Genomic DNA, 23671 nt, shown 5'->3' with positions numbered 1-23671 from the left:
GTGGAGTCCGTTCGCTGAGTACACCGGTGAGTGGTTCGCTTTGTGAGAGCCATTCGAAAAAACCCGAACGAACGAAAATGGTCACGAAAAAAAAGGGTTGTTAGTCACGAACACGATCGGCGGCGGCACGTGTGTGGGGATGGGTTTTCTTCGTGTATGCAAATTGTATGTTGTGATGGCCCCCCCACCACCCACTGACACGTATTTACCGTTATCGCCCACGCTTAGAAAAACACGCAGATTCCACTCCGTCACTGGGCGGGTCACTTGGAACGGGTTTGGAAGCGCACGTGGCTTAGTCACACACTTCCGCGGGATACTCCCAAATTTCGCGTGACCGTGACCGAGCGACATTTACATTCAAACAACCATTTTTTTCCCCTCAGCCCGACGGATTTGAATTACACTTGAACAAGCAAGGCGGAACATGTGTCCGAAGCTTGTTTTGTGGTCGGCCACAAGTGTAAACAGTCAATCACGGGGGAGTTTAAAACCGAATTAGAAACACCAAAACTCACCGTTTTATCATTATTTAATATTGGTATGGTTCAGTTATGATAAGAGTCCGTCAGTTACGTGACTTTCGTTTGTCCACTCGAATCCTTTCGCTTCCTTTACGGAGCTTGTGATTTCTCCATTTCATTTGCTCATTTTCGTACATAAATATCAATAAACAAGTAACATTTATCCTTTTTTTCCCTGTGGGTGCTACCACAACACTCCGAAACAACCACCGGAAGGATTGTGGTCTCGTCGATCACGTGCGGAAAAAAGCTCTGAATAAAAGCCACCGGCCACCGGGTTGCGGCCCTGTTTCCGCCTCTATGTACACGAACACACAGATACACAGATACACAGTAATTAAAGCATGGTTGACTTTTCACTTGGATCCATCTTAGGTTTTATTTTATTCCTTTTTTCGGTTTTTTTATTTGTAACATTTTCTATTCCCCGGCCACACGAATGGCTGGCTCTGGGTTTGTTTGTTTGTTTGTTTGTTTGTTTGTTTCACTTGTTCTGTTCTGTTCTGTTTGCTGTGGTTTGTTTACACGAAAGGTTAATTTGATAATTTCTTACATCTAAATAGCCCTTTGCTCGCTTTGCGTCGTTCCTCGTGTCGTCAATTCTCTGGTGCCGCTTGTGGCGCGGATCTATCGTTTTAGGATACCTTGTTTGTGTTCTCTGTGTGGTTGTTTTGTGTTTAATTTAATGTTCAATACGCGAAATTTTGGGTGCCCCATTTATCCGTTTCTGTGTCTAAAAACGCCTCGCCTCGCCCCCCCGTTTGGCCTTTTCACTTTTATTTAGTCGCCCGCATTTTTTGTTGTTCTTATGTGTGTAAAAAATATAAATATAGGTATGCTTTCATGTGTATATATATATTTGTTTTCTTATATTCTTACGCAGCACGCACCCAGTGGGGTAATTTTTACTGTGTATGTGTGTATGTGTGTATTTGTTTACTCGTATTCGCATCCCTGTACCGGGAGTTTACTAATCCCTTCGTGTGAATCTCCCCTACCAGGGACTTCATTTCCGTTCCATTTTTCTTCGTTTTTTTTGTTTAATAATTATCAAAACATCACCACACACACCCACACGCATGCATGCTCTCTGTAACTCATCCTTGTCTTCGCCCGGGGATCCGGTGGCCCCGATTTGCCTTTAGAAGGTAACCCTGGGGGGACTGGGCGAATCCGGAAAATCCGGTGTTCCTCTTCGATCGAATTTTATTTATACACAGCAACCAACCGAAGTGAGAGAGATTTAGAACCGGCACTACTTCCTGGCCGCCTGGCCACACTTTTCAGGGCACAGGGCTACAAAGGGCCTGTCGCTGCTGCTGTTTCTGTGTGTATATAAGGGGGTATATATATATATGTAGTATATTCATTTATGTATATGGCTTTATTTATAATGTGTACGTGCCGTGTATATAACGCTGCTCAGTAGCTAGCTATCTCGAGTTGGTTGGTAATACGAAAAAGCGTCCATTTCTAAAGCATTTTCAAAGACATCCAGTACGTTCCGTGGAGGTCACACGTGGCTCGACGGGGGTAAATATTAGTGCAACACTGGGCCTCCCATTGCCACGCAGCTGCCGCGAAACGGGATACAAATCGGGTTCCGCGGGGACACGTGGTAGTAGTACTCTAGTGTCCACATTCCAGCTGGGTTACTACGCCATAACACTAAACATACACATACACATACATACACTCACACAGATCCTGTGGCTTTGGGCCCAGGGGCTCCCCGATTAGTATTGGTAGTAGTAGTAGTAGTAGGTAGTAGGCGCCTAGGGCCTCAACCGAGCCCACTGAGAAGGACGCACACAGCACGGCGCGGCTCAGGGAGCCTTCCTCGGCGGGGGCCGCCGGGTCGCCGAGGTGTGCTTTACAAACTGATTATCCTGTACAATTCTATCAAAATCAATGCTCAATGGTCACACACAATGTGTGTTTAGTGTACAAAGGGTTTTTATGTTTTGTTATCGTTTATCGCTTCTTTATCGGCTTGTTTTGGCATCAGAGAATTCATCTTACGCGGGCTGCAAAGGGTCCCCGGGGCGGGGGTCCCCCGTTGCGGCCTGCGGTACCGGTAATAAATGTGGTGGCTGCCGCATTTTGTATCCCAACAACTGTACCCTAGAAACATTCAACCACTAGCTGGCGGATGAGTTTTGAACTCATAACATCTGGCACACACGGGCACACTGCGGTCCGGATTTGCTCCCTGTTCTTTAGTAGGTCCTTTGACCACAACACACACCGCCATCGTCGTCGTCGTCGGGGGCTTTCAATTGAGTTTCAACATTGCTTAAATACTAAATCGCTTACTTCGCCGACGCTCGTCGACATTCGTCGACATTCGCCTAAGTCGCCTTCGCGCTTTTTCACTAACCTGGTTCGCTTCACTCCGATCTCTCGCTCTAGCTCCCGCTCTCTCTCTCTTTGTCTATACAGCAGGCGCACAATTTTTAAAGAATATCAATTCCTGCCAACATCCTCCAAACCAAAGAAGCCCCAAACACCAACTGCGCAAATAATCACAACCTCATCAGTGCTGCTTAACGGCTAAACGTAACGATGTCCGCGCGAGCGATTGAGCAAAAATCGGTTCATTATCGTTATCGGATCGGATGCTAAGAGAAACGCCCCCGGTGAACTCCAAAACAAACGGCTAAGCAAGTTGCTCGGGGAAATGCTTTCGAAAATGCAAAACAAACGCGTGGAGGAACTCAATCATCAAGGTCCTGTGGGTTGGCCGCACGCCAACTCCGCTCGCTCCGTAACAGTGTGTGCGTTATACTAGATTCATCAACATCGAGTGTGCGGGGGGAGGTGTTACTACGTTCTGCCCTGTCCGCCTCCCGCCAGAGCATCCGGGATCCGGGATCTCCGGCTTATTTACATGCCTTACTCCTAGTGGCGGGCTGGCGCGCGCGCGTTTCCGGTGTGCATATGCATTGTGTACGGGTATATGTATATATTTATATTGACTTTCGTTACGAAATACTTTGTCAAATTAGTGACCAATCGAATGTCCACCAATAATAATTTGTTTACGGTTTTCGGTTTGTTGTTGTTTCGTTCGGGCCTGCTGTGTGTCAAATCTGACAGTCGGAGTCCGCCGCCGCTTGCTTTAGCAGCTGATCTCCGAGTGGTTTTCCGGGCTGATGTACCGTTCGCTGAACGTTTGGATCGTGAAGGGCGCGGCCGTACGCGACGGATCCTGCTGCTGCTGGTGCGGAGCGACCACCCCGGGGCCCTTGTCGACCAGTCCGTTCGAACCCCCGGTGCCCCCTCCGTGGTGGTGCAGGTGATGCCCGTTCGTGCTTCCCGGGTTCCCGGTGGTGGGGCCGTTGTTGTAAACCGCCAGCCCTCCCATCTTGTCCAGATGGCCATTCGCACCGCTGTGGCTGTGGTGACCGTTGCTGTTCCCGCCGTTCCCATTGACGGTGGGTCCGGCGATGGCGCCGGCGGCGGCAGCGGCACTGTTCATCATGCGGATGTTGGCGTAGGACGTGCCCCCGACGACGACAACATGGTTCTGCTGGGCGTGGAGCGCGGCCGGATCGAGTGTGATCGGAGGCGGAATACTGCTGAGCAGTTTGGCCGTTTCGATCGGTGATTCAACCGGGACGATCGGTCCGTGTGCGTTGCCGTTCGTGAGTGGTCCGTTGGTGACGTTGGAGGGCTCGACGGTGATCGGATTGCCGAATGAAATCGGCGGCTGAATGGCGGTCGGGGTCTGCTGGGGCGTGTCGAGTGAAATCAACTTGTCGGCCACCTCCGGCAGTGGAGGGATCTGTGTGCTCGCCACTGGCCCCGGGTCGGGCATTGCTTCCAATGGCGGTGGCGGAAGCGCTACGCTCGCCGGGCACACCTGACCCCCGGACGGGTGCTTGCGGATGAAGGACGTTTCCCAGCAGGTCGGACCGGTGTCGGTGGGGGCCGCCAGTGCCAGCGCCACCTGGGCAGGCACCTGGGGACAGATTCCAACTCCGCCGACATGGTTGCCGGACATCACCGTGCCGTTCAGTAGCCGGGGTGAAGCGTTCTTCGGTGGCGTGCAGGTGATGAGCGTGTCGGGGATCGTCACCCCGGTCGCTTCGCTCAGCAATCGCTCGGCGACCGAGCGGGGACCGGGCAGCGGGATCAGGTAGTCGGACGAATTTGGTACCTGCAGGCAAAAGTCATCGTTGCCGGGCGGCCGCATGATCGTCGTATCGCGCTCGTTCGACGGTGGCCGGAAGAAGCTCGGAAGCGGCGCGTTCATCACCTCCGGATCCTGGGTGCAGGTCGTGAGCCGCTCGAGCAGATTGGAGAACGAGGGCCGCTCCTCGGGCGTCGGGTTCCAGCAGTCGGCCATGATGCGGTACACGGCGATCGGGCAGCCCTGCGGCGCATCCAGCCGCCCACCGCCCGTCACCAGCTGCATCACGTCCCGGTTCGGGAGTCCCGTGTACGGCATCAACCCAAGGCTGAACACTTCCCACAGGAGCACCCCGAACGACCAGACGTCCGTCTTGGAGGTGAAGATACCGTCCAGGAACGCTTCCGGTGGCATCCACTTGATCGGTAGCATCGCCTTGCCCCCCTTCCGGTAGTAATCGGACCGGTAGATGTCGCGGGCCATCCCAAAGTCGGCGATCTTGACCACCCGACCTGGGCCCTTGCTGCTCAGCAGACAGTTGCGGGCCGCAATGTCCCGGTGGATGAACCGCTTGCTCTCCATGTACCGGCAGCCCTTGGCCACGTCCAGCGCGCAGAAAATCAGATCCTTCATCGTCAGCGGCGATGGACGTTCCTGTGGGGCGTGAAAAGGTGTTGGTAACGTATGGTCACCCTTTCTACGGCCCCATTACTTACCGGTTTATTGCGTCCTTCGCGGAGGAAGTTCTTCAGATCACCACCGGCCAGCAGCTCCAGGACGATGAACCTGTGGAATAAGCGGAATCATTAGAGGGATCGAGTCGGATCTCTCTCTCTCTCGTAGTCTTACCGTGGATGTCGATCGAAGCAGACACCGATCAGGTGCACAATGTTCGGATGATTGAACTTGGCCATAATCGCCGCCTCCATCAGGAAGTCCGACTCCGCCTGCCCGGTGGACATCTCCGGGAGCGTCTTGACCGCCACCGGCATCTCGACCGCATCGCCGTCCCGGTGGCGGTAGAGTCCCTGGTACACCTCCCCGAAGGCACCCTGCCCGAGCGCTCTGGAAAAGGGAAAATGGCGTCCCGTAAGACGCCGAAAAGCTGACCGGTTGGCTGGGTTGACTCACTTGACCAAACGCAAACTCTCCCGGGCGACCTGCGGCAGGCTCTTCACGTCCACGTTGCCGTTCAGGATGCCATCACAACCATAGTTCGGATTGAAGTTGGTCAGCGCCGAGTCGTCCGCCGTGCTACGGAGCCGGCTCAGCTGCAGGTCCTGCTCCAGGAGCATCTTGTGGCGTAGCGCCGCCTGGCGCTTACGCTGGTAACGATTATCTGTCGGAAGGAGCGCGGATTAGTAGGAGGAAGGGGATCCCCAAGTAGGTCACTTACATAGTATTAAAATAAGACTCGCGAGGGCGGCACAGAGCACGAGCACAACAACGACAAAGAACATGATTAGGTACTTCATTTCCACGGTTTCCGTGGGCACTGCAAGAAGAAGAAGAAGGTGGTTAGTGAAGGTCAGGACGCCGAGAGGCTGCTGCAACGTACATTCACACGCAGTATAGTTGTCCGGCTTGAGGGTCCAGCCATCGGGGCAGATGCAACCGACCGTGGCCCGGTACTCGTCGAGCGCCACGCACCGATAGTCGCACCCGCAGCCCTGGATGGCGGGGATGATCAGGACCGCCCCGTGGCCACCGTTGGCCCCGCCGTACTCCATCGACAGCTCGGGCACGTTCCGCTTGGAGGCCAGAAACGACGAGCCGCCCTCACCGTTGGTGGAGTTGATCATCGTATCGCCCCCGGCGTATCCTCCTCCGCCACCGCCGGTGTCGCATCCGCCGCCACCCCCACCGAAGCCACCCTGGCCGTGGGTCCCGCGGGGCGTGTAGCATGGCAAGCCACCGCGGCCCCCCTCCAGCAGCGAGGCCCCGTACCGGGGGTCCAGGCCCATATCGGCCTGAGCCCGCCATCCACCGCCGGGCCCGGCCCGACGAGTCCCCGAATCGCCATGGGCCGAACCCGACACGTCCTTCTTCTGCACCAGATACCGCTTCCCGTGCTGTACGTCCTCGTCCAGGTAGCGGCCAACGCCTAGCCCACCGCCACCGCCAGCCACCAGCAACGGAACCGCCGTGTTGGCCGAGTTGAGCTGCCAAAGGAAAGTCGGTTAGATCCTGTAGATGCCCTAGACCGCGCGCACCGGACTTACCAGAAAAACGTACGTTCCGCCACCGCCACCTCCGGCGCCCTCCTCGATGATCGTGTTCTTCACCTGTTGCGTCTTCGAGTGCATCGGCCACGTGTCGACGGTGAGCGCCTTGTTCCGCAGCTCGCACGACTCGTCCCGGTAGCCCATCGACTTGATGCACGCGTGCTCCCCGCTCTGCCCCACCAGGATGTAGATCTCCTCGTCCTTGTGCAGCTCCAGCACGCTCAGCACCATCGCTCCCCGGGACGAGCCCACTCCGCCCGATCCGAGGCCGCCACCGGCGCCTTTCGCAATGATGCTACACGAGCATGAGAAGAAGAAGATAAAGTCGGTTGCTTGTCACCGTCTTAACCGGAAATAGGCCGCGAGCCCCACTTACGTGTAGTAGCCCTCGTTGGGCACCTTCCACGCCTGGATGCCCTTGAACGGGTGGCTGTCGATGACGTGGACGGCACTGAACGCCTCCGTGTTGTTGTACGACCCCAGACAGTCGGCAGGCGTCGGCCCCTGTTGCCCCTTGGCACCACACGTACTGAGCTCCAGGTCTGCAGTCGGACAAAGGGGAACGATCAGGGGAACTGCGGATCAAATCGTCGGTGGCTGATGCTTACATGATTTCCCGACAAAGTCTTTGTGCGGCTGCTTGTGGCCGCCTATCCGGGGGTCCCAGTAGTTGTAGCCCTGCAGATGCTCGGCCGGCACGTTCAACCCGAAGCACTCCGGGCTGAGCGAGAAGTCGTCGATCGCGACGTCGGAGAAGATGCGCATGCCCATGCGCGCCTCGAACTGCAGGTAGTACTTGGTTGTGATGTTCGGCAGCACCACCTCGATCCGGATCCACTCTTCGCCGAGGTTCTTCGAGCTCCACCACAGGGTCGTGGTGAAGTTCTCCTTCTCCCGGATTTCCACGCTCGACAGGTTGATGCTGCCCGCGTTCATCCCGTACTGGTGGACGTAGAAGCGGACCTACAAGGGGAAAGCGAAAAAGTGAGTATTACAAAGTTACTTTAATCAATCAAACGTCTATCAAAACATTATATAAGAAAAATCCTTTCTACAGTACTCAGCTACTATTTCGGTCCAGATTGTTATGGATTACTTTAGGGAAGTCTGTTAAATTGAGTGGGGTCATTTCGCATACTTCAAGATTCATGAATGGCCACAATGGTTTGGCTAGTCTGGATAGGTTAATAGCCTAAAACTTTGATATCATCATCCACGAGGAACTGCATGAACTACTTCTTGCTTGTGGATTGCTGCTCTCCTGTTGTACGGTGAAATCTTCACCAAAAAGACATGTTCTTGAATTATGTTTGTAGGTTTCATGGAAATAATGAATCCCTGGAGCATGATGCCGTTGTAATTTGTGTCCTAATGTTGATTTCTACCTCCTATAGCAGAACATTTTAACTCCTCATAATGATAGCTGAGTCATACCAAAAAATCGTCACTCCAGAGCACCTTTTCTTACAAGAAGAGATGTTTCAAAACATTCCGATAGTAAAGGCCCTGGCCGAACTGGTTAGTTGCGGAATGCGAAATAGAGTTCTTTAACTTATTATAGTCGAATGTTTGTAAAGGGATTATAGAACGTTTATCAACTCATTTTGATGTTGATTTCGAATTCGGTGTTTTTCAAAGTTGATGTGTCAAAAACTGAAAACTTCAAGCCTGAGCCTTCGCCCCACTTACCACGCACGAGTTCCGGTACGGCGAGCTGGCGTTGGTGTGCACCAGAGGTGGCGGATTAAAGACGACACTGTTCATTATGGCGTTGCTGGCCAGCCCAACCAGCGACTTTTTCTCGCTGTCGTTCGCGTGCTGGTTCATGTTAACGAACATATAATACCCCGTCACATTCGGGTTCTCGTGCGTATGGTCCATCTCCGGACCCGTCTTCTCCGTCGGTGTCGGGCCCGAGTGGCGCGCCCAGGACAGGATCACGTTACCGTAGTTCTGCCAGCCACACCATCCCGTCTCGAAGTCACACCGACCACCGAACGGTATCTTGTCTGGAAGGAAAGAAAGGAGCGGAGCCCTTTAGCCAGCTGCTTAGCCCCGGGGACAAAGGATTTCGCGCTTACCGCAGTTGAGCGACTCGTCTTCGCCCTCGTCACAGTCGACCGTAATGTCGCAGATTTTGGGCGTTTTGATGCAAACCGGCACCCGGTTCGCGGTGCACTGGACCTGCGAGTAGCTACAGTTGTTGGTGCTGACCGAGTCCGGGAAGCAGTTGACCATGCGCAGGTTGTCGATGCTCACGTGGCCCCGCGACTGGCCGCCGAGCTTGTTCGGGACGACCTCGAACAGCACCTTGAAGTCGTTTGTGATCTTGGCGATCCGGAACGTGTTCAGCTGCCAGCGGCGCAGATCGTTACCCATAATCTCGGCCGGCACCCAGCTCGACTCCTGTCCCGCTCCGATCGTTTCGATTACGATCCGGATGCTGCCGTGGTGCATGGCACTCTGGTGCGTGAACACCGACAGGTAGCAGTGCTCCCGTGCCGCTCCGAACACGGGCGAAGTCAGGATGTGCGGCTGGCTGTCCTGCGTCAGACGCAGATGCAGAAAGTGGCCGGCGGCATTGTGCGCCGGGTCAGCTCCCGGTCCCGGCATCAGCCCGGTCCGGTTCGATTCGGTCAGATTGACGCCCGACACCACCTGGAAACCTTGCGGGTCGGTTTCGTCCCACGTCCACGCGCACTCCGTCTCGAAGTTACACTTCATGCCGAGTGCCTCGTCCATATCCGACGGTTGCTCCGGTACCGAGTTCCCGTAACGCTGCGAGATTTACACCAGTTAGACCCAATCAGACACAGGTAAGGATCTTCCCAACTTACCTCCTCGTTGTACTTGGCCCGCAGCGTCCGGAACGGATCGTCCCCCTGCCGGCTGTAGGTGGAACCCCCGGAGGGATAGTAGCCGGGCGATTGCATCACCACTCCGAGTCCTCGGCCTGCGTCGTTGCCCCCGCCGTGTGGGGACTGTCCCGGACCGGTCTGGTGGGTTGTGCTGGCAGCGGCACTCACCCCACCGGGCCGTTCGCCCGGTAGTGGTGGCGGAGGGTGCTTCCGACCCCGCTGGTGTGTGGTGGACCCGAACGAGATCGGCTCGCTGCCGGAATCGAGCCCGTTCATGTTGGTCTGGGAGGTTTTCTTCTGCAGCGCCAGTTGCAGCTCATTGATGGCCGACTTCTTGCGGCCTCGCGGGCGGGCCGGATTGAAGCGGCCCCGGTTTTGCGGTTCCGTCGTCTTTGCCACCCCTTGTGCGGCCGAAGGCGTCAGGATGCCGCGGTTCTGTGGGTCCGTCGTTAGCGAACCTTCCGGAACGACGAGCGCCGTATTGAAGCGTCCCCGGTTCGGTGGCTCCAGGTTCGCACCCTGGGGTAGGGCGGCAGGATCAAACCGGACCCGGTTCTGCGGGTCGACGGCCTTCGAACCACCCTGCCCGGGGGAGGCCGGCGTCGGGAAGTACGGGTTGATCAGCCGGTTACTGGATTGCCGGGAACCGATCGGACCCCCGTCGTTACCACCGTTCCTCATCGCCACGGAGTTTACCTCGTTCGGTAGGTGGTGGTAGTGACCACCCGGTTCATGGTAGTGGGGGTGTTGATGGTGGTGTTCCACGTCGTGCTCATCCTCGTGGTCCTCCACGTCCGCGCTGTCGTACTCGAACGAGTCTTCCAGCAACGGTGGCACCGAACCACCTCGAGGCGGTGCCTCGGTTGTGGTACTCGTCGTCAGGACCGGATGGGCGTTGATGACGCCGGACGAGTTGTGGGCCGCCCCGAACGTCGAGTTGCCCAGCGGACGCTGAGCCTGCACCGATTCCAGGTGCAGAATGGCCACCACGGCCAGTGTCGCCGCCGTCAGCAGATTCACCGGACGCAAGATGCCCGGCAAGGACAGCTTCCGCCGGGTGCTGCCACTACTACTCGTCCGGTTGTGATCCATCGTCTGCGGAGTGATCAGCAGCCGATCGCCTTTCGTAGTGCTTTTCCCTAACGGCCCATTCATGGCTTGCTTTCTGTGCACGTCTCTCTCTCTCTCTCTCTGTGTTTTGATCCTGAGATCCTGAGTTGTCCGGCTCGGAAGCTTCGTTTCACTGCGCCGCCCGGAGTCTGGTGGTGCTGCTGTGATAAACAACGGATCCACGTTTCCTACTCATTTTCACGCGGCTTATCCACTCCACAGTGCTCTCTCTCTGTCGCACTCGGACCGGAAGCTGGGCCAAAAACACCCGCCCAAGTGAGATGCTGCTCCGGGAGCGACAGTCGGCGACCTTGCTTCGGGCTCTGGGCCCGTCCTCGTCCTCGGCGGTGGTGGTGCTGCAGCCAACACGAGAGCGCAGCAATGGCCGCTCTAGTGGGCCGCTCCAGTGGGCTCCTACGATTGTACTCGATGCTGCTGCTGCTGCTCTTGGTGTTACGTTCTACTTCATTATCCTGCTCGCCACTAGTGGCAGCGTGATGCATTTTCGGTTCCGGAACGCACTCGAACGAACCGCCGCTCACTGTGGCCAGAGTTACGAAACGGTCTCATACATACACACGCGCACACTGGTACACGGTACGAGATTTTTCTACGACGGAATAACGATGCGTGCATAACAATTGGGGCCCGAACACACATGCATCAGTGGGCTGGCGGAGAGCACTTGGATCCGTTGCGATGGCGGCTGCTCGAACGCTGCTCGAACGCTGCTCGACTTTGCAACAAATCTCGATCAACCGTCGTGTGGACACTTTTCCCCCCACCGGAACGGGGGATGCTAATTAGTCGCCGCGATTTGTCTCTTCACATACACACAGGCACACGGGCGCGTACGGCGTCGGCTTGCCAACACCTTTCGAGAGGGCGCAAAACAGTCCTCAGGCTCAGTTCGGGGTCACCATTTTCACCAGCTACAATTCACTTTCGGCACATTCGGGTTGCTTATCAAATTTCCTTCACCAACTTTCTGTCACCGGTGAAGCGAAGATTAGGCCCCGTTAGGTCCTGCGGCCCCATTTCGGAGCCTGCTGCTGCCGGATGCTGGACACGATGCTGTGGAACCACGGTGTTCCCGGTGGGCAGCCGAAACGCCATCCTCCGTGCACCGGGTTTTCGATCACTGAAAGCTGCTCACTGACTGCCACTAACGGGAGGGCGAAATTCAATTCAAAAATCTACAAACTCTATCAATCGGAGACCTAGGACATCACTTTGGCTGAGCACGTAATCACTCCCACAGCACGGCACAGCGACGGTTGCAATGTCAACACGTCATCAGCACTTGGCCGTAACATCCGTGGTTTTCCGTGGCAAAACTTCCTCCCAAACCAATGGTACAATTTTAAACCGGTCGCTGTGATTTGGAAACCCCTCGTTCATCGGCGACCGAGGCTGAGGCCATGTCGTGCCGTGGTGATTTAGTGACCGCACGGCGCATGAGGGGGCGATTTTTCACTTGTCCCATTCATTCGGAAAAATCATTTTGCACGTACGCACACGTTCACGCCCCACGATACGGCGGCGAGGGCCCTCTTCTTTTCGGGGCAACTGTGGGCAAAACGGTAGTAAATGCGCGACACCGAGAGCGGACGAGAAAGAGAGAGAGAGAGAGAGACCGAAGGGAGAAACAGAGAGAGAGAGTGCAGGAGAGAGAATGGCCCCGAGAGAGAGAGCCGAAAGAAAACTTATAGATATGGATATGGAGGTAGCGCAAAAACGGAATTGTCCAGCATCCAGCATGCAGGATTGGGTAGCGAAGCTTGAGTAGCCCACCCCACCGTCGACCCCAAGGTCCACCCAGGGGTCGGGCTGGTGACCGCTTCACTGATTATTGACCCATCGGACCCCGCAAAAAATCCTGCATGACGCCATATTCTGCCCACCTGCCGACGGTGCAAAGGATCCGGATCGTCGGGAGAAGTCTTTGCCAAACCAAAAAAAAAAAATCCTGAACCATCCAATCTTTGAAAACAGGGCGTACGCCACGCCAACACACAGACACAGACACGCACAGACGCACGGGCACATATGCGAAACGGCCGCAGTCACATTTCGATTCCGGTCCGGGTCCGGATTCGGGTCCGGGGCGCCCACAGTCACACCGTCCTCCGTTTTATGTCGCAGCCAATTTTGCACCACCCTCAACCCCGGCCGCGGACACTCGCCCTATGGTTGCGCCGCCAGCAGCGTAATGGACTCTCTGGCCGCCACCCTATGCGCCCGGTCTCGGGTCCTTTTTTCGGGCTCTACCTTCGCTTTCTGCACTGCACACACAAGGATGCGAGGAGGTGGCCCGGAGGTGCGCACCCTTGGCACCCGTCGGAGGTCGGGGTCGCGCGGGGGTCGTCAGATTACACGGGTTCGTCTTTGCGCACTGTGCACACGTCTTCACGAAACCTTCGCCAGTGCTGGAGTGTTGCTTCGATGGGATTTTCTCCTTCATCTCGCGGCCTCCGAAACCCTCAGGCTGAGGCTGAGGCTGAGGCTCTCGCGAGTGAGAAGATGCCCGTGTGATGGATTGCTGCGCTGTGGAAAAACACGCATTTCCCGAGCTCTGCCGGAGCGGGCTCTCCGTTCGAGCTGTTCGAGCAGTTCGAGCAGAAAATCGGTTACAGCACAGCCTCATTGGGGAGGCCGCCAGACGCAACGGGCTCTCCCGCTCGCTCGCTCACTCTCTGCGAGAGAGAGAGAGAGACCGCGCCGAGTCCGTGTCCTTTTCATCCATTTGTTTATTTCGTGCCCTTTAAGATTTTCCAGGAGAAACAACAAACCGGAGTGGAGTCTGGAGTGTGGAGCTCCTGCAGAGCTTTTCATGCAAAAGCTCTATCGGGTGGGCTCTCAGCGCACACAGCATCCGCACTCCGCGCCGCCGTTGGGGCACTCATTTTCACGATTCAGCCTCGAGCCTCGGGATTCGGGGAAAATGTCTCCGTCCCGTCGATTCTGGGAAATGGAATGAAGTAATCTGAGGGACAAATTTACCCTCCGCCGGTGGCCGACGCTCCAGACGCCTAACCGTTCGTTGGCTCGCCATACGTTCGAATGTTTGACGTGGTTAGTTGTTTTTAACGATACCATCGAATCGTGCCATTAAAATTGCTATTGTTTACTTCAAGCAGTACCTATAAATTAGATAAATAATGTGGAAGATGCACTTTCTTTAACTCCCCATCACGCTGCCGATGGAGACGCATGGTGGCTTATGGAAAAGTAGTATCAAATGCGGATAAAATGGCGAAACATAAACTGTAAATCTTCTAAACACAATACACAACGGTGTAGGGTCGCGTTTTGTGATAGAAACCGATGTGAATGACTGAATAGGAAAAAACAACCAAAAAGCGTTTTCCTCAGAAATGTCTCCGCGTCTTGTTTTCCATTACGAGGGGCTGTGTTGTGAGTCTTTGTCACGTCGTCACCGAGGGCACAGTTTGAGGGCCATAGCAGCACACGGCGACGACGACGACGACGACGACGACGACGATGGCGTCGGGAGAAAGCGTTGTCGTAGCTAAAAATATATTTTTCCGCGCTCGAACAACAAAAAAAGGTGGAAAACCGTTTGCCCAATGCTCGTTAGCAGCCGTCGTTGGCAGACGTCGCCGTGGCCGATCGGTGTATTTTGCGTTCCGCCTGGGGCCGATTTTCCCTCCGTTAATTTTTCCACCGAAAGGTCCTCTCGCAAACACTCGGCTCTGGGTGGCGTACCGGCGGGCGTTTCTTCCACCATTCATTACCGTTACAAAGGGGGGACAAAAAGGAGAAACACGAACGCCCGAATCGTAAAGCATCAGGGCCATAAACGATCGTGCCGTTTATATTAAAACAAACTCACACAAGCGATGGACACAAAACTCCGTGACGTGTGATTTGGAACGACTCTGACGCACTCGGAGACGAAAGCCGGAGCGGTTTGTGAATAAATAATTGCCCAACGGTGGCCGGGGACACATCTGCCGGGCTCTTCACGACGATCTCGAAGTGGAAGATCGTCAGCAGAGGCAGACAGTAAGAAAGAGATTAGGCAAGCTGAGCGTGTGCTGAGCGGAGAACAGATGCGGGACGGCACCAAGTGCCGTCAATTAATTCCGAAACAACGAATTAAATTATTCCGCACCGAGGGCATGGCGTTTAACTGGCTGAACGGCATTTCGCTGATAGCGGCAGCAATCAGAATCCGATTCAGTTCTTCACAAACCGTCGCATCATGCCTCGGGTCAACTCGGGCATGCACAACTGCCAAGGAACACACCACCGAGCACCACTTACACGCTATGGCCCGGTCACCAATTGCTTAACCGAATTTATTCAAATCTCGACACAAATCCCGCGACAGTCCGCACGGCTGCTGGCTGGTCGAAGCGGATGGCTAATTGAAATTTACGATCAAATCTGCGATTGAGGCCAGGCGTTTTTTTCTGATCTGTCCTCGCTACTTCGCACATACGTCGCCACGCTAACGTGCATGTGATTAAAATGTGGACCTTCTTTTGGACCGCCGCCGTTCGAAGAAATGCCGGTTCGCGAAATTCTGGCTCGCACTGTTTTGGCTGTTCGCCTTCCGTTCCGTTCTTGACACATGTTTTTGTGGTTCCGGAGTGAGAACGGATGAAAAACGCGATCTCCGTGAATTACCGTCACTCGCCGTCCTGGGATGGGGAATATGGTATGTGCACAACCGACATCGGCACTGTCCGGATTCGCGTACGTTACTGGCTGACGGGGCCAAAACAAACAACCACCCGATCGCCCGAATCGGGGAGCCAGCCCTACAGAAAGGGGCGAAGACATGCTCCGAGATTGGATCCTTTGCTTGACGATCATGTAACTGAACTGCGGTTGCTTTGCGTGCGCGCGAAAGGGATGATCGTGTAGCGTGGCACAGCGCAGCAGTTGGAACATAAGCATAACATCATTGCTCTCTTTCTCTTTTTCTGTCTCTCTGTCTCTCTGTCTCTCTAGCATCCACGATCAGCACGATCATTTGTCGCTTAACTCTTAACTCCAAGACGTTCGCTTTGCGTTTTCTCCTTCCGTTCTTGTTCGATGTTTTGATATTTTTATGTTTATTTCGCAAAATTGCCGTTCTTTTTCGCACACTTTTCGTCCCGAAACTAACTTTATCACACCGCAGACCATGTCGTACCACGGTTGATTGCCGGCAGCTGCATCGCAGCATCGCACTATTTGCCAAAAAGGTTTCCTATTTTAGAAACCACGTACCTTCCAGTGGCCGCGATTCCCCGAACATACGATCGCAGCTGCTCGGTGCGCCATTTATGCGATATCAAGGGAATTAACGATGCAACACACCGAATGGAGCATCATTCAACACGCCACAACATTTTCTAGGAAGACCCCATTGCTTTCATTCTCGAGGCGCGATTCAACAGTTCTTAGCCATCGTTTGAACGAACTCAGCTCAGCTCAGACGAAGCGAGCAAGGAGAACCGAGTGAAATGAGCTGTAAATGGATGCATATTGCAACGCACGGCGCGGTTCATTCACAGCTGTGCGTAGTTAGGCCCATCAACTGGTCACGGATTGCATCGGGTCGGGGGGCTAAGTGGTCGTTCCCGTGCGTCCGTTGCGGTTCTTCATTCGGGACATTTCGGTGGCAGGTGCATCTGGATGGGGACGAAAATACACGTTTAAGACACCAGATCGTGATCGTGGTTTTTCCGCAATATTTGCACCTTTATTCATGTATAAACAATCTTCCACATTTCGCTTAAACTTAGACAAAAACATGTAACAAAATCCCTTGAATGCTTTTCGACCAGCAATTTAGCAACAACACTTTCAGTGGGCTGACACCGCGGAGGCGTTGAAAATCTCGATCCAGTAACCGTCCGGGTCCTTGATGAACGCCAGTCCCTTCATGCGCCCTTCGTCGGGCCGTTTCACGTACTCCACGCCGAGCTTATCGAACCTTTCGCAGGCCTTCTTAACGTCCGGAACCATGATACCGATGTGACCGAAGCCACGCGGATCGGCGTTGCCATTGTGGTACGAGAAGTTGGGGTCGTTCTCCGTTCCCCAGTTGCTGTGTAATAAAAAATGTGTATAACATACATTTTCCATCGGTCGATGCATTCGTAAGAAGTCATCCACTCACTGGGTCAACTCCAAGGTGGCCTTCCGACTCATCGCCCACTGTACGCATTCCTTGCGATCCGACGGCTGCTTCCCGATATCCTCGTATCCCATGAAGTACAGCGAGAACTTGGCCTCGGCAAAGTCCAGCTTGCACAACAGGTTCATACCGAGCACTTCGTTGTAGAACGGCAGTGACGCTCTCGGATCTTTGATGCGATACATGGTCTGCTGGAACAGAAAGTTCTGTGGCCCGAAAAGAAAAGAATGAGTCCCAATCGTAAAAAAAGCCCCGATCATGCTGAGTCAATTGCAAACGAGCGATAAGATAACGTTTTATGAGAACCGGCCCGGATTTGGTCAGTGAACTATTGAACTATTTTCTTGACGACCGAAACCGTTCCCGGAAGGGCCGGTAGTTGTAATTGCATCGTAAACTAACGACTGTAAAAAAACACATTACCGAAGATAAAAATACTCTAAAATTATACAACACAGGGAAGCGACGCGAGAATGACGTGTCCCGGCACTAAACAGCTGATAAACAACCACCGAACATTTTGTCGCTAATTGCTGAAGAAGGGGCTCAGGGTGTTTTTCACATCGGGAAATAATTAATAATGATTCGAAAGGCTTAGGGGGGATAGTGGCCATGTTCATCAGGATATGTTTCTCACGATCGTACCTTAGTTTCTGCATCCGGAAGTTTTAGCAGCTCCTTGGCTTCCCTGTCGGTCAGTCCTTCGGCCATTGTGGTGTAAAACGAAGCTGGACGAAATAAACTATAACAAATATCAGAGCATATTTGTTATTTTCCACGAGTAAAGGGTTTCTTAAAACTTACCAAAACAATAATTACTGATTACTGATTACTGATCTACGCCGCTTGAAAATAACTCTTTAGTCGAACTCTTTTTCAGAACCGCCAGACTAACCAGTTTTGAAACCTCTCTACGTTCCCGGGCTCTGTTTTTTGTCTTCCCGGTCTCTTTTCGCTCTCTCGTTTCTCTGATCACGAAATGATGATATGATGATGATGCTACGATAATCACGAACTGCTCAATTTCCCCTGGTGCTCGAACTGCTCGAACAGTTGCGGCTGTCAAATCGCGTGTCTCATTGCAGGGTTGAATACGAAACCTTTCCAAAAAGAAGCGGGTTAAAAATTCATTAAAACATTAAAACAAATCTTGTGATTCACAATAATTAAATTTCTCCGGTTCTTCCTTCATGATGGTCTTGTTTCTTTTACCGTTTTTTAATGCAATATTGCAAAAAAAAATAGAGTTTTCTTTTTAAAATAATACGTGTTGACAATCATTTATCGTAACGGTCAGTAACGATCGTGGACTACAATCTCGGTTTGATTGCCCAGGGGATGAAAGGGGACTGACAATTCGCATCCTTAATTCGTAAATCAATTAATCACCACTATCGGCGGTGCAATCCGTATGATCCGCTAATGGGACCACCGTTGTGTGGTAGCCAATGATCATGCCGAAGCATTGAATGAAGTGAAAAATTGACAAAACCAACACATCATTAACATCAAACACATCAACAACAATCAACGGTTAGCGATAAATCTATCGATCAGTTGAAGTAACCAAAATATGCCACAAACCGACCCGGCTCGTTCGTGATCGTGATCGATTCGCTCGCTTTTGTTATAACACACCACAGACCACAGGCCCGTGAAAAGTTACGGAATCTCCCAAAAACCCGGAACACACAGGACCTCGAAGGAATCCCCTCCCATTCAGCTGTTGTTCTCTTTGAGGCCGACTCGCCGGCCTCGTGACTTTTCGAGGCCCTCTGCAGGGCCTCAAGGTACCCCGTTGCGTGCGTGCGCGTGCATTCTACGCACCGAAGTCCAAATTATTTGCGCCATTAATCAAGCCTTTTACCGGGCCGAAAAAATCACCGAAAACAGGGAACCGAACATCGATCTTTCGGAACGAAAATTTGGAAAACGCATAGATTTACCTCAACGGCATCACGTCACGTAGCCCGTCCGTGACCTGATGTCCTAACCGGGCAGCGGTTATTGATGACGCACTGAACACCAGCGAATCGGATTAGGCCGACGAAGATACGAGCGCTTTCGTCACAAGTCTGCCAATGGCGGCGGCATTTGGCGCTTTGAAACCGCAAACTGGTTTGCGGTTTTGGGCGGCGCAAATTAACATATGCGCTCGAATCCATGCGAAATCAGTGCCGGAATGATAACGGAAGCGCCGATGTCCCATCCGCAAAGCCCTGGGTAAACAGAGCGCAGCGTGCCAGGTGGAAGGGCGCTTATCCCTTAATGTCTTGATTACATTTTACTCGTGACGTGAGCCCTTATAATTGAACCTAAACCACCCCCACGGATCCCCAGGATGCCGGGACCGGGAGCACGTTAATCCGGCACGTTACAACATAACCAGCGCTGGCCGCACCGGAACACACCATGCAGGGACCACACGGTTTTTCTTCCACCTTTTTATGGAGTGGCCCAGGCCCAGGGGCGCTTCATCAATACGCGCGCGAATGTAGGTCAGCCCAAGGAATCGTTCGGTGGCTCGGTGACAACGTGGCAAGTAATCACGCCGGGAACGGGGGCCGGCGATGGTGATAAAAAATTGAAAATGAAATAAACGACATTTTTCACGTTGCGTCCGAGCCCACCTCGGTCGGCCACCAAACATCTCCATCATCCCGGGTCGGTCCAGCGGTGGCCGGCCTTATCAGTGTCACAATCCCCCACGGGAAGACCTCCACAAAGCCCAGCTGCTGTCCGTTCGCTCCCGTTGCATAGCGTAAGCTCGAAGAACTGGCCGCCGTTTTTTGGTCCGGAGTGGAGGGCCAACTTGGTGCCCTTAAACCATGCCAGCCAGCCAGCCAGGTTCTGTTGGTCACCTGCGCTCCGCGGACCGTTTTTTGTTCAGTTTGTTTTTCGGGGTTTACTCGCTTTTGGGGTCATCATAGGATCAGCGCGAAGTGGAACACACATAGAGGCATCCGACGGACGGTATGCTTTCAACGTGCACCGATACCGATCTGTGATTTATGGACTCTACCGAGCGGCTTGGGGAAAGGGTTTCAATTAGTGCGGTTCCTAGAAGCATTGCACGGGGCTTGGAGGGATTTTCTGTGCATTTTTGCATTTTTAACAACCTCTAAGTCGCCGTTGCGGGGCTGTTCAATAGATGGTTTGGGCCATTCATCCACCGGTTCTTCCAGGAACCGAGAGTACATCCCGGGGAAAACGGTGTTATCATATTACAGCCACAACGAATTCAAACGTTACGGTTGATGCAACCTCCCCCGGACTTACCTGGAGTGGGACCGACCCTGGGAAGCGTCCTCAGTGTGGGCTCAAATTTCAATGATTGCCACTGTCTCCTTTCTATCCGCATCAATTAATGGCAGCTATTGGCAATATTTTTGTGACACACCGCGCAGTCCGGAAAGAGTCTCAAACTCTTTTCAGATCGAAAAAGTGGTGCCGCCCGTAAAAAGTGCTCCTACCGGAAGACGGCGTGCCGTTACGGCAAATAAAAATGGGATCAAACCCGGGATCGGGAATAATTGGCGGAAGGTCCTGTCACTGAAACTACACACCTCGTTATCGCTCCTGGAACTGCATCGGAACCGATACCGCTACGGCGTAGAACTTTCTGCTGGAATGTTGGGAATTTCCACACCAACCGTGAACCGTGGTCAGCAGAGCTGGCCATAGAAGATACCAGTCAGCGCCAGGTGTGCGCCGGCATTCACAGCGGTTCCAGATACTGTAATCCCCTTTCCGGGATTTGTGTGGCGTGAGATGCCTCGTTAGCGTTGACAGAGGAATTTGATTTGTTCATACACCGGATTAAGTAATACGGAGCCGCAATTGTGGATTTTCCCGGGCCCGGGGCATTGTGGCCCACCACAAGGTAGAGCTAAGATAAGCAGAAATTTTTTTGACAATTTCCTGGGAAAGGTGGATAAAAGTGTCTCAAAATCCCGAGAAGGCGCCATATCGTCATCGTGCTAAATGATTCAATTGATAACACTTTCGAGCCAAGCGCTCCGATAAAAGTGATGAACGATGGCGCCTGGCCTGTTCCATTTAATTAAAACTCATCCTTCGGGTGAATAGTGCAGTAAGCAGTAAATTTGGACTCTTTGAAAGGGTTCCAACAAAACGGGGAGAACAATTTAGTTTATTTGTTGTGCTGGAGTTTTTTTTCTCTCGTCCGGCTGCAGTGCGTAAGTGGCTCAACTAGATAACGATAACTATGCACTCACTGATAACGGCACATAGATCGTGCAGGGCCAGAGAAACCCTGGACTTGTTGCATGCGTAGACACCCCTCGAAGGGCTCCCTGGAAGAAACGTCGGGGTTCCGTGGCGTGATGATTGATGGGAAGAAGAGCAGAAAAGCGATCAACAAGTGGATTGTCCAATGTAATGGCCGTCTTACACAGCCATCCCTGGCCCCGGTACAAAGCCAGCCAGACAGTGACACACCTGGATGGTGACCATGTAACAACGGAGCCCCATTGCTACGCATGAATTATGAGCCGCACCAGGTTCATAGGGAAATCCCAGCGCAGGAAAGTGATCCTAAAGGGGGTCACTTAAATAGGGATTCGTTTCACTTTTTCCACCGGCGTGCCCCGCTAAACATGTTAATAGTTAATGCACAACACAAAACAGAGCGATGTGAGAGCGATCCCATGGCGTTTTCGGTGGGGCCCATGCGTCAGAGTGGAATTAATTAGTACTAATTACCACACACTCTAACTCCGGTGAACTTTGCCATCCGGACTGGTCCCCGGACCAAGTCTGGACCAACTGACGAGTGACTAAGCGGACGCTACGGCCCCTATAATAAACCCCGAATTTGAAATACCAGTCTGTTGAATAAGTTTTAGAGTTTGATAAAGAACACAGTTCTGGGGTTTGAACTGAAGTCTAGAGAATCTGGAAAGGTTGCAAAAGACAACTGTTATGACCTCATTAGTTGATGAAAAACGCTTTCCACGTATGAATTTTTTGGATGGTCTGGAAACAGATAGAAGTCGCTAGGGTCCAAATCTGATTAATATGAGGATGTTCCAAAAATTCTATCTTTAATTCATGGATTTACGCCATTTGCAAAATGCTCCTGTGACACGGTGCATTGTCCTGATGAAAACGGATTTGTTTCTTCTGCAAACCGTCTTTTTTCAAGAATTTTCCAATACAATTTTTCCTGTTTTTTGGTGGATCGTCTTCAAGAATTGTACGATGACGTTTAAATTTAATAACCCATCGAGCGAAGAGTCCTTATATACTTTCAACATTCGTTCATACATTTTCTTGCCTTTTAAACCTTCCCAAAATTAAAACTTCAATCACTGCACGATGATTGATTTTTTCCATTGAAAAAACTGTCAGTTCGATTCGACACGTCGATTCTAAATGGCTTTTAAACAAAGACTGAATTGACATGTTCAAATGACACTTCACATAAAGGTTGGTACATAAAGGGTGTACCAACATCATCGAAATAAATTTGGGCTACTTATCTAGCCTGACTCTGCTGTTGAAGCGCAACACTTATGGTACAACCCAATACATTCTCCGGTTTTTAACCAGCCACTTTCGCTCAGCAGATGAATCACATTTTCCAACCATTAACCCTAATGATTTGTCACCAAAACACACACTTAATAAACAATTCGCGCAGAATTAACAGCGCGATTGAGTGATTCAAATCCGAAGCAAAGAGAGCGAGGAAATGAGAGCGAAAGAAAGGCAACATGGAGAGAAAGACAGGCGAATGGAGAGCGAATGAGAGCGAACTCTCCGAAGAGCGTGAGCGCGTGTGTGCTTTCTCGCTCTTTCGCCCGGCAACGGCAGGCACGCCATCTCGCTCGCTCGCCGGGAGCTGGTGTTAAGTAACAAAACGCAACGCACGGCCGCACTTGTGTTTCGCGTTGTGTTTCAGTGAGATTTAAAATTTCAAACCGCGAGCATCGTTGTGTGAGAAACGAACAAACGAACGACACCAGCGGAGACGTAATCGTACGGGAGGAAACACAATCACCAAACACAGCCCGTTCGGAAAACAATAGCAACGTGCGCGGCCATTCAAGCAAATCGAGGTTTACGAAGCAAGGGGGGCCCGTTGTGCGGAGTGCAGTGCTGTGCAAATCTCCCAGCCACCCGAGGCCGGTATCCACGCTTTTCATCTGCTGATCCGAGTGTGCGATGAAATCCCCGTCGCAGGAGTTTGTGATGATCCGTTCGATCCGGTTCCGGGTTTAGTGATCGAAATCGCGAATGTGACGCAAGAATGTGCAACATTTGAAAAAGAAACCGAAACCGAAAAAAACGACACAGTGCACCGTTGTTCCTTTATTGATTGAACATTTCTTGGTTCACCTTTCGCTGTCGCTATCGCCGAATTTCGTCTCCCGTTTCGTCGACATCCACGGGCAACAACGGGTCCGGTTTCGGGCGGATCGAAAATATTTATTGAAAATTCAGCCGACAAGAACCGAAGCGGGCGCGCACGCCTACCGAGATCGTTATCAGGGGCCTGTTGAAATCCTTTTCAACGGTGCCTTCTTTTCGCGAAGTGGCCGCAAAAAAAACCAGTTCAAAAATTACACATCTCCGCGTGGCGGAGAGGAATTCCGGGCCCTTCCTGTGCGTTCGGTTGTGGGCCAAAGGGACACAGG

The 23671-nt window shown here is 52.7% G+C and overlaps 2 protein-coding genes across 2 annotated transcripts; both read right to left on the bottom strand.

Annotated features, from left to right (window-relative positions):
- Positions 1-3645: 3645 nt before the first annotated feature.
- Positions 3646-10897, bottom strand: LOC131206666 (tyrosine-protein kinase receptor). Its single transcript, XM_058199325.1, has 13 exons — positions 10313-10897; positions 9722-10132; positions 8966-9662; positions 8574-8893; positions 7493-7847; positions 7261-7426; positions 6882-7179; positions 6218-6821; positions 6056-6154; positions 5791-5998; positions 5509-5724; positions 5376-5445; positions 3646-5313 (listed from the first exon to the last, which is right to left on the bottom strand). The coding sequence occupies exons 1-13, from the start codon at positions 10895-10897 to the stop codon at positions 3646-3648; spliced, it is 5697 nt and encodes a 1898-aa protein (XP_058055308.1).
- Positions 10898-16545: 5648 nt separating this feature from the next.
- LOC131216240 (lactoylglutathione lyase) lies at positions 16546-17930 on the bottom strand. The gene is made up of 4 exons (XM_058210681.1): positions 17814-17930; positions 17655-17751; positions 16992-17215; positions 16546-16919 (listed from the first exon to the last, which is right to left on the bottom strand). The coding sequence occupies exons 2-4, from the start codon at positions 17718-17720 to the stop codon at positions 16676-16678; spliced, it is 534 nt and encodes a 177-aa protein (XP_058066664.1). The 5' UTR covers positions 17721-17751; positions 17814-17930; the 3' UTR covers positions 16546-16675.
- Positions 17931-23671: the final 5741 nt, after the last annotated feature.

This window comes from Anopheles bellator, chromosome 1 (genome assembly GCF_943735745.2).
Source record: "Anopheles bellator chromosome 1, idAnoBellAS_SP24_06.2, whole genome shotgun sequence".
NCBI classification, from domain to species: Eukaryota; Metazoa; Arthropoda; class Insecta; order Diptera; family Culicidae; genus Anopheles; species Anopheles bellator.
Note: the sequence above shows the minus strand (reverse complement) of the source record. Positions and strands in the feature narration are given on the sequence as shown.

Excerpts from the sequence above, each read along its gene's own strand:
- LOC131206666 (XM_058199325.1), bottom strand. The coding sequence starts at position 10,897 with ATGAATGGGCCGTTAGGGAAAAGCACTACGAAAGGCGATCGGCTGCTG. Across the intron at positions 6,155-6,217 it reads CAACTATACTGCGTGTGAAT|TGCCCACGGAAACCGTGGAA; the intron begins GTACGTTGCAGC and ends TTCTTCTTGCAG. Across the intron at positions 5,314-5,375 it reads GCGAAGGACGCAATAAACCG|GAACGTCCATCGCCGCTGAC; the intron begins GTAAGTAATGGG and ends CACGCCCCACAG.
- LOC131216240 (XM_058210681.1), bottom strand. The coding sequence starts at position 17,720 with ATGGCCGAAGGACTGACCGACAGGGAAGCCAAGGAGCTGCTAAAACTT. Across the intron at positions 17,216-17,654 it reads TTCCGGATGCAGAAACTAAG|AACTTTCTGTTCCAGCAGAC; the intron begins GTACGATCGTGA and ends TTCGGGCCACAG. Across the intron at positions 16,920-16,991 it reads GCCACCTTGGAGTTGACCCA|CAACTGGGGAACGGAGAACG; the intron begins GTGAGTGGATGA and ends TTTATTACACAG.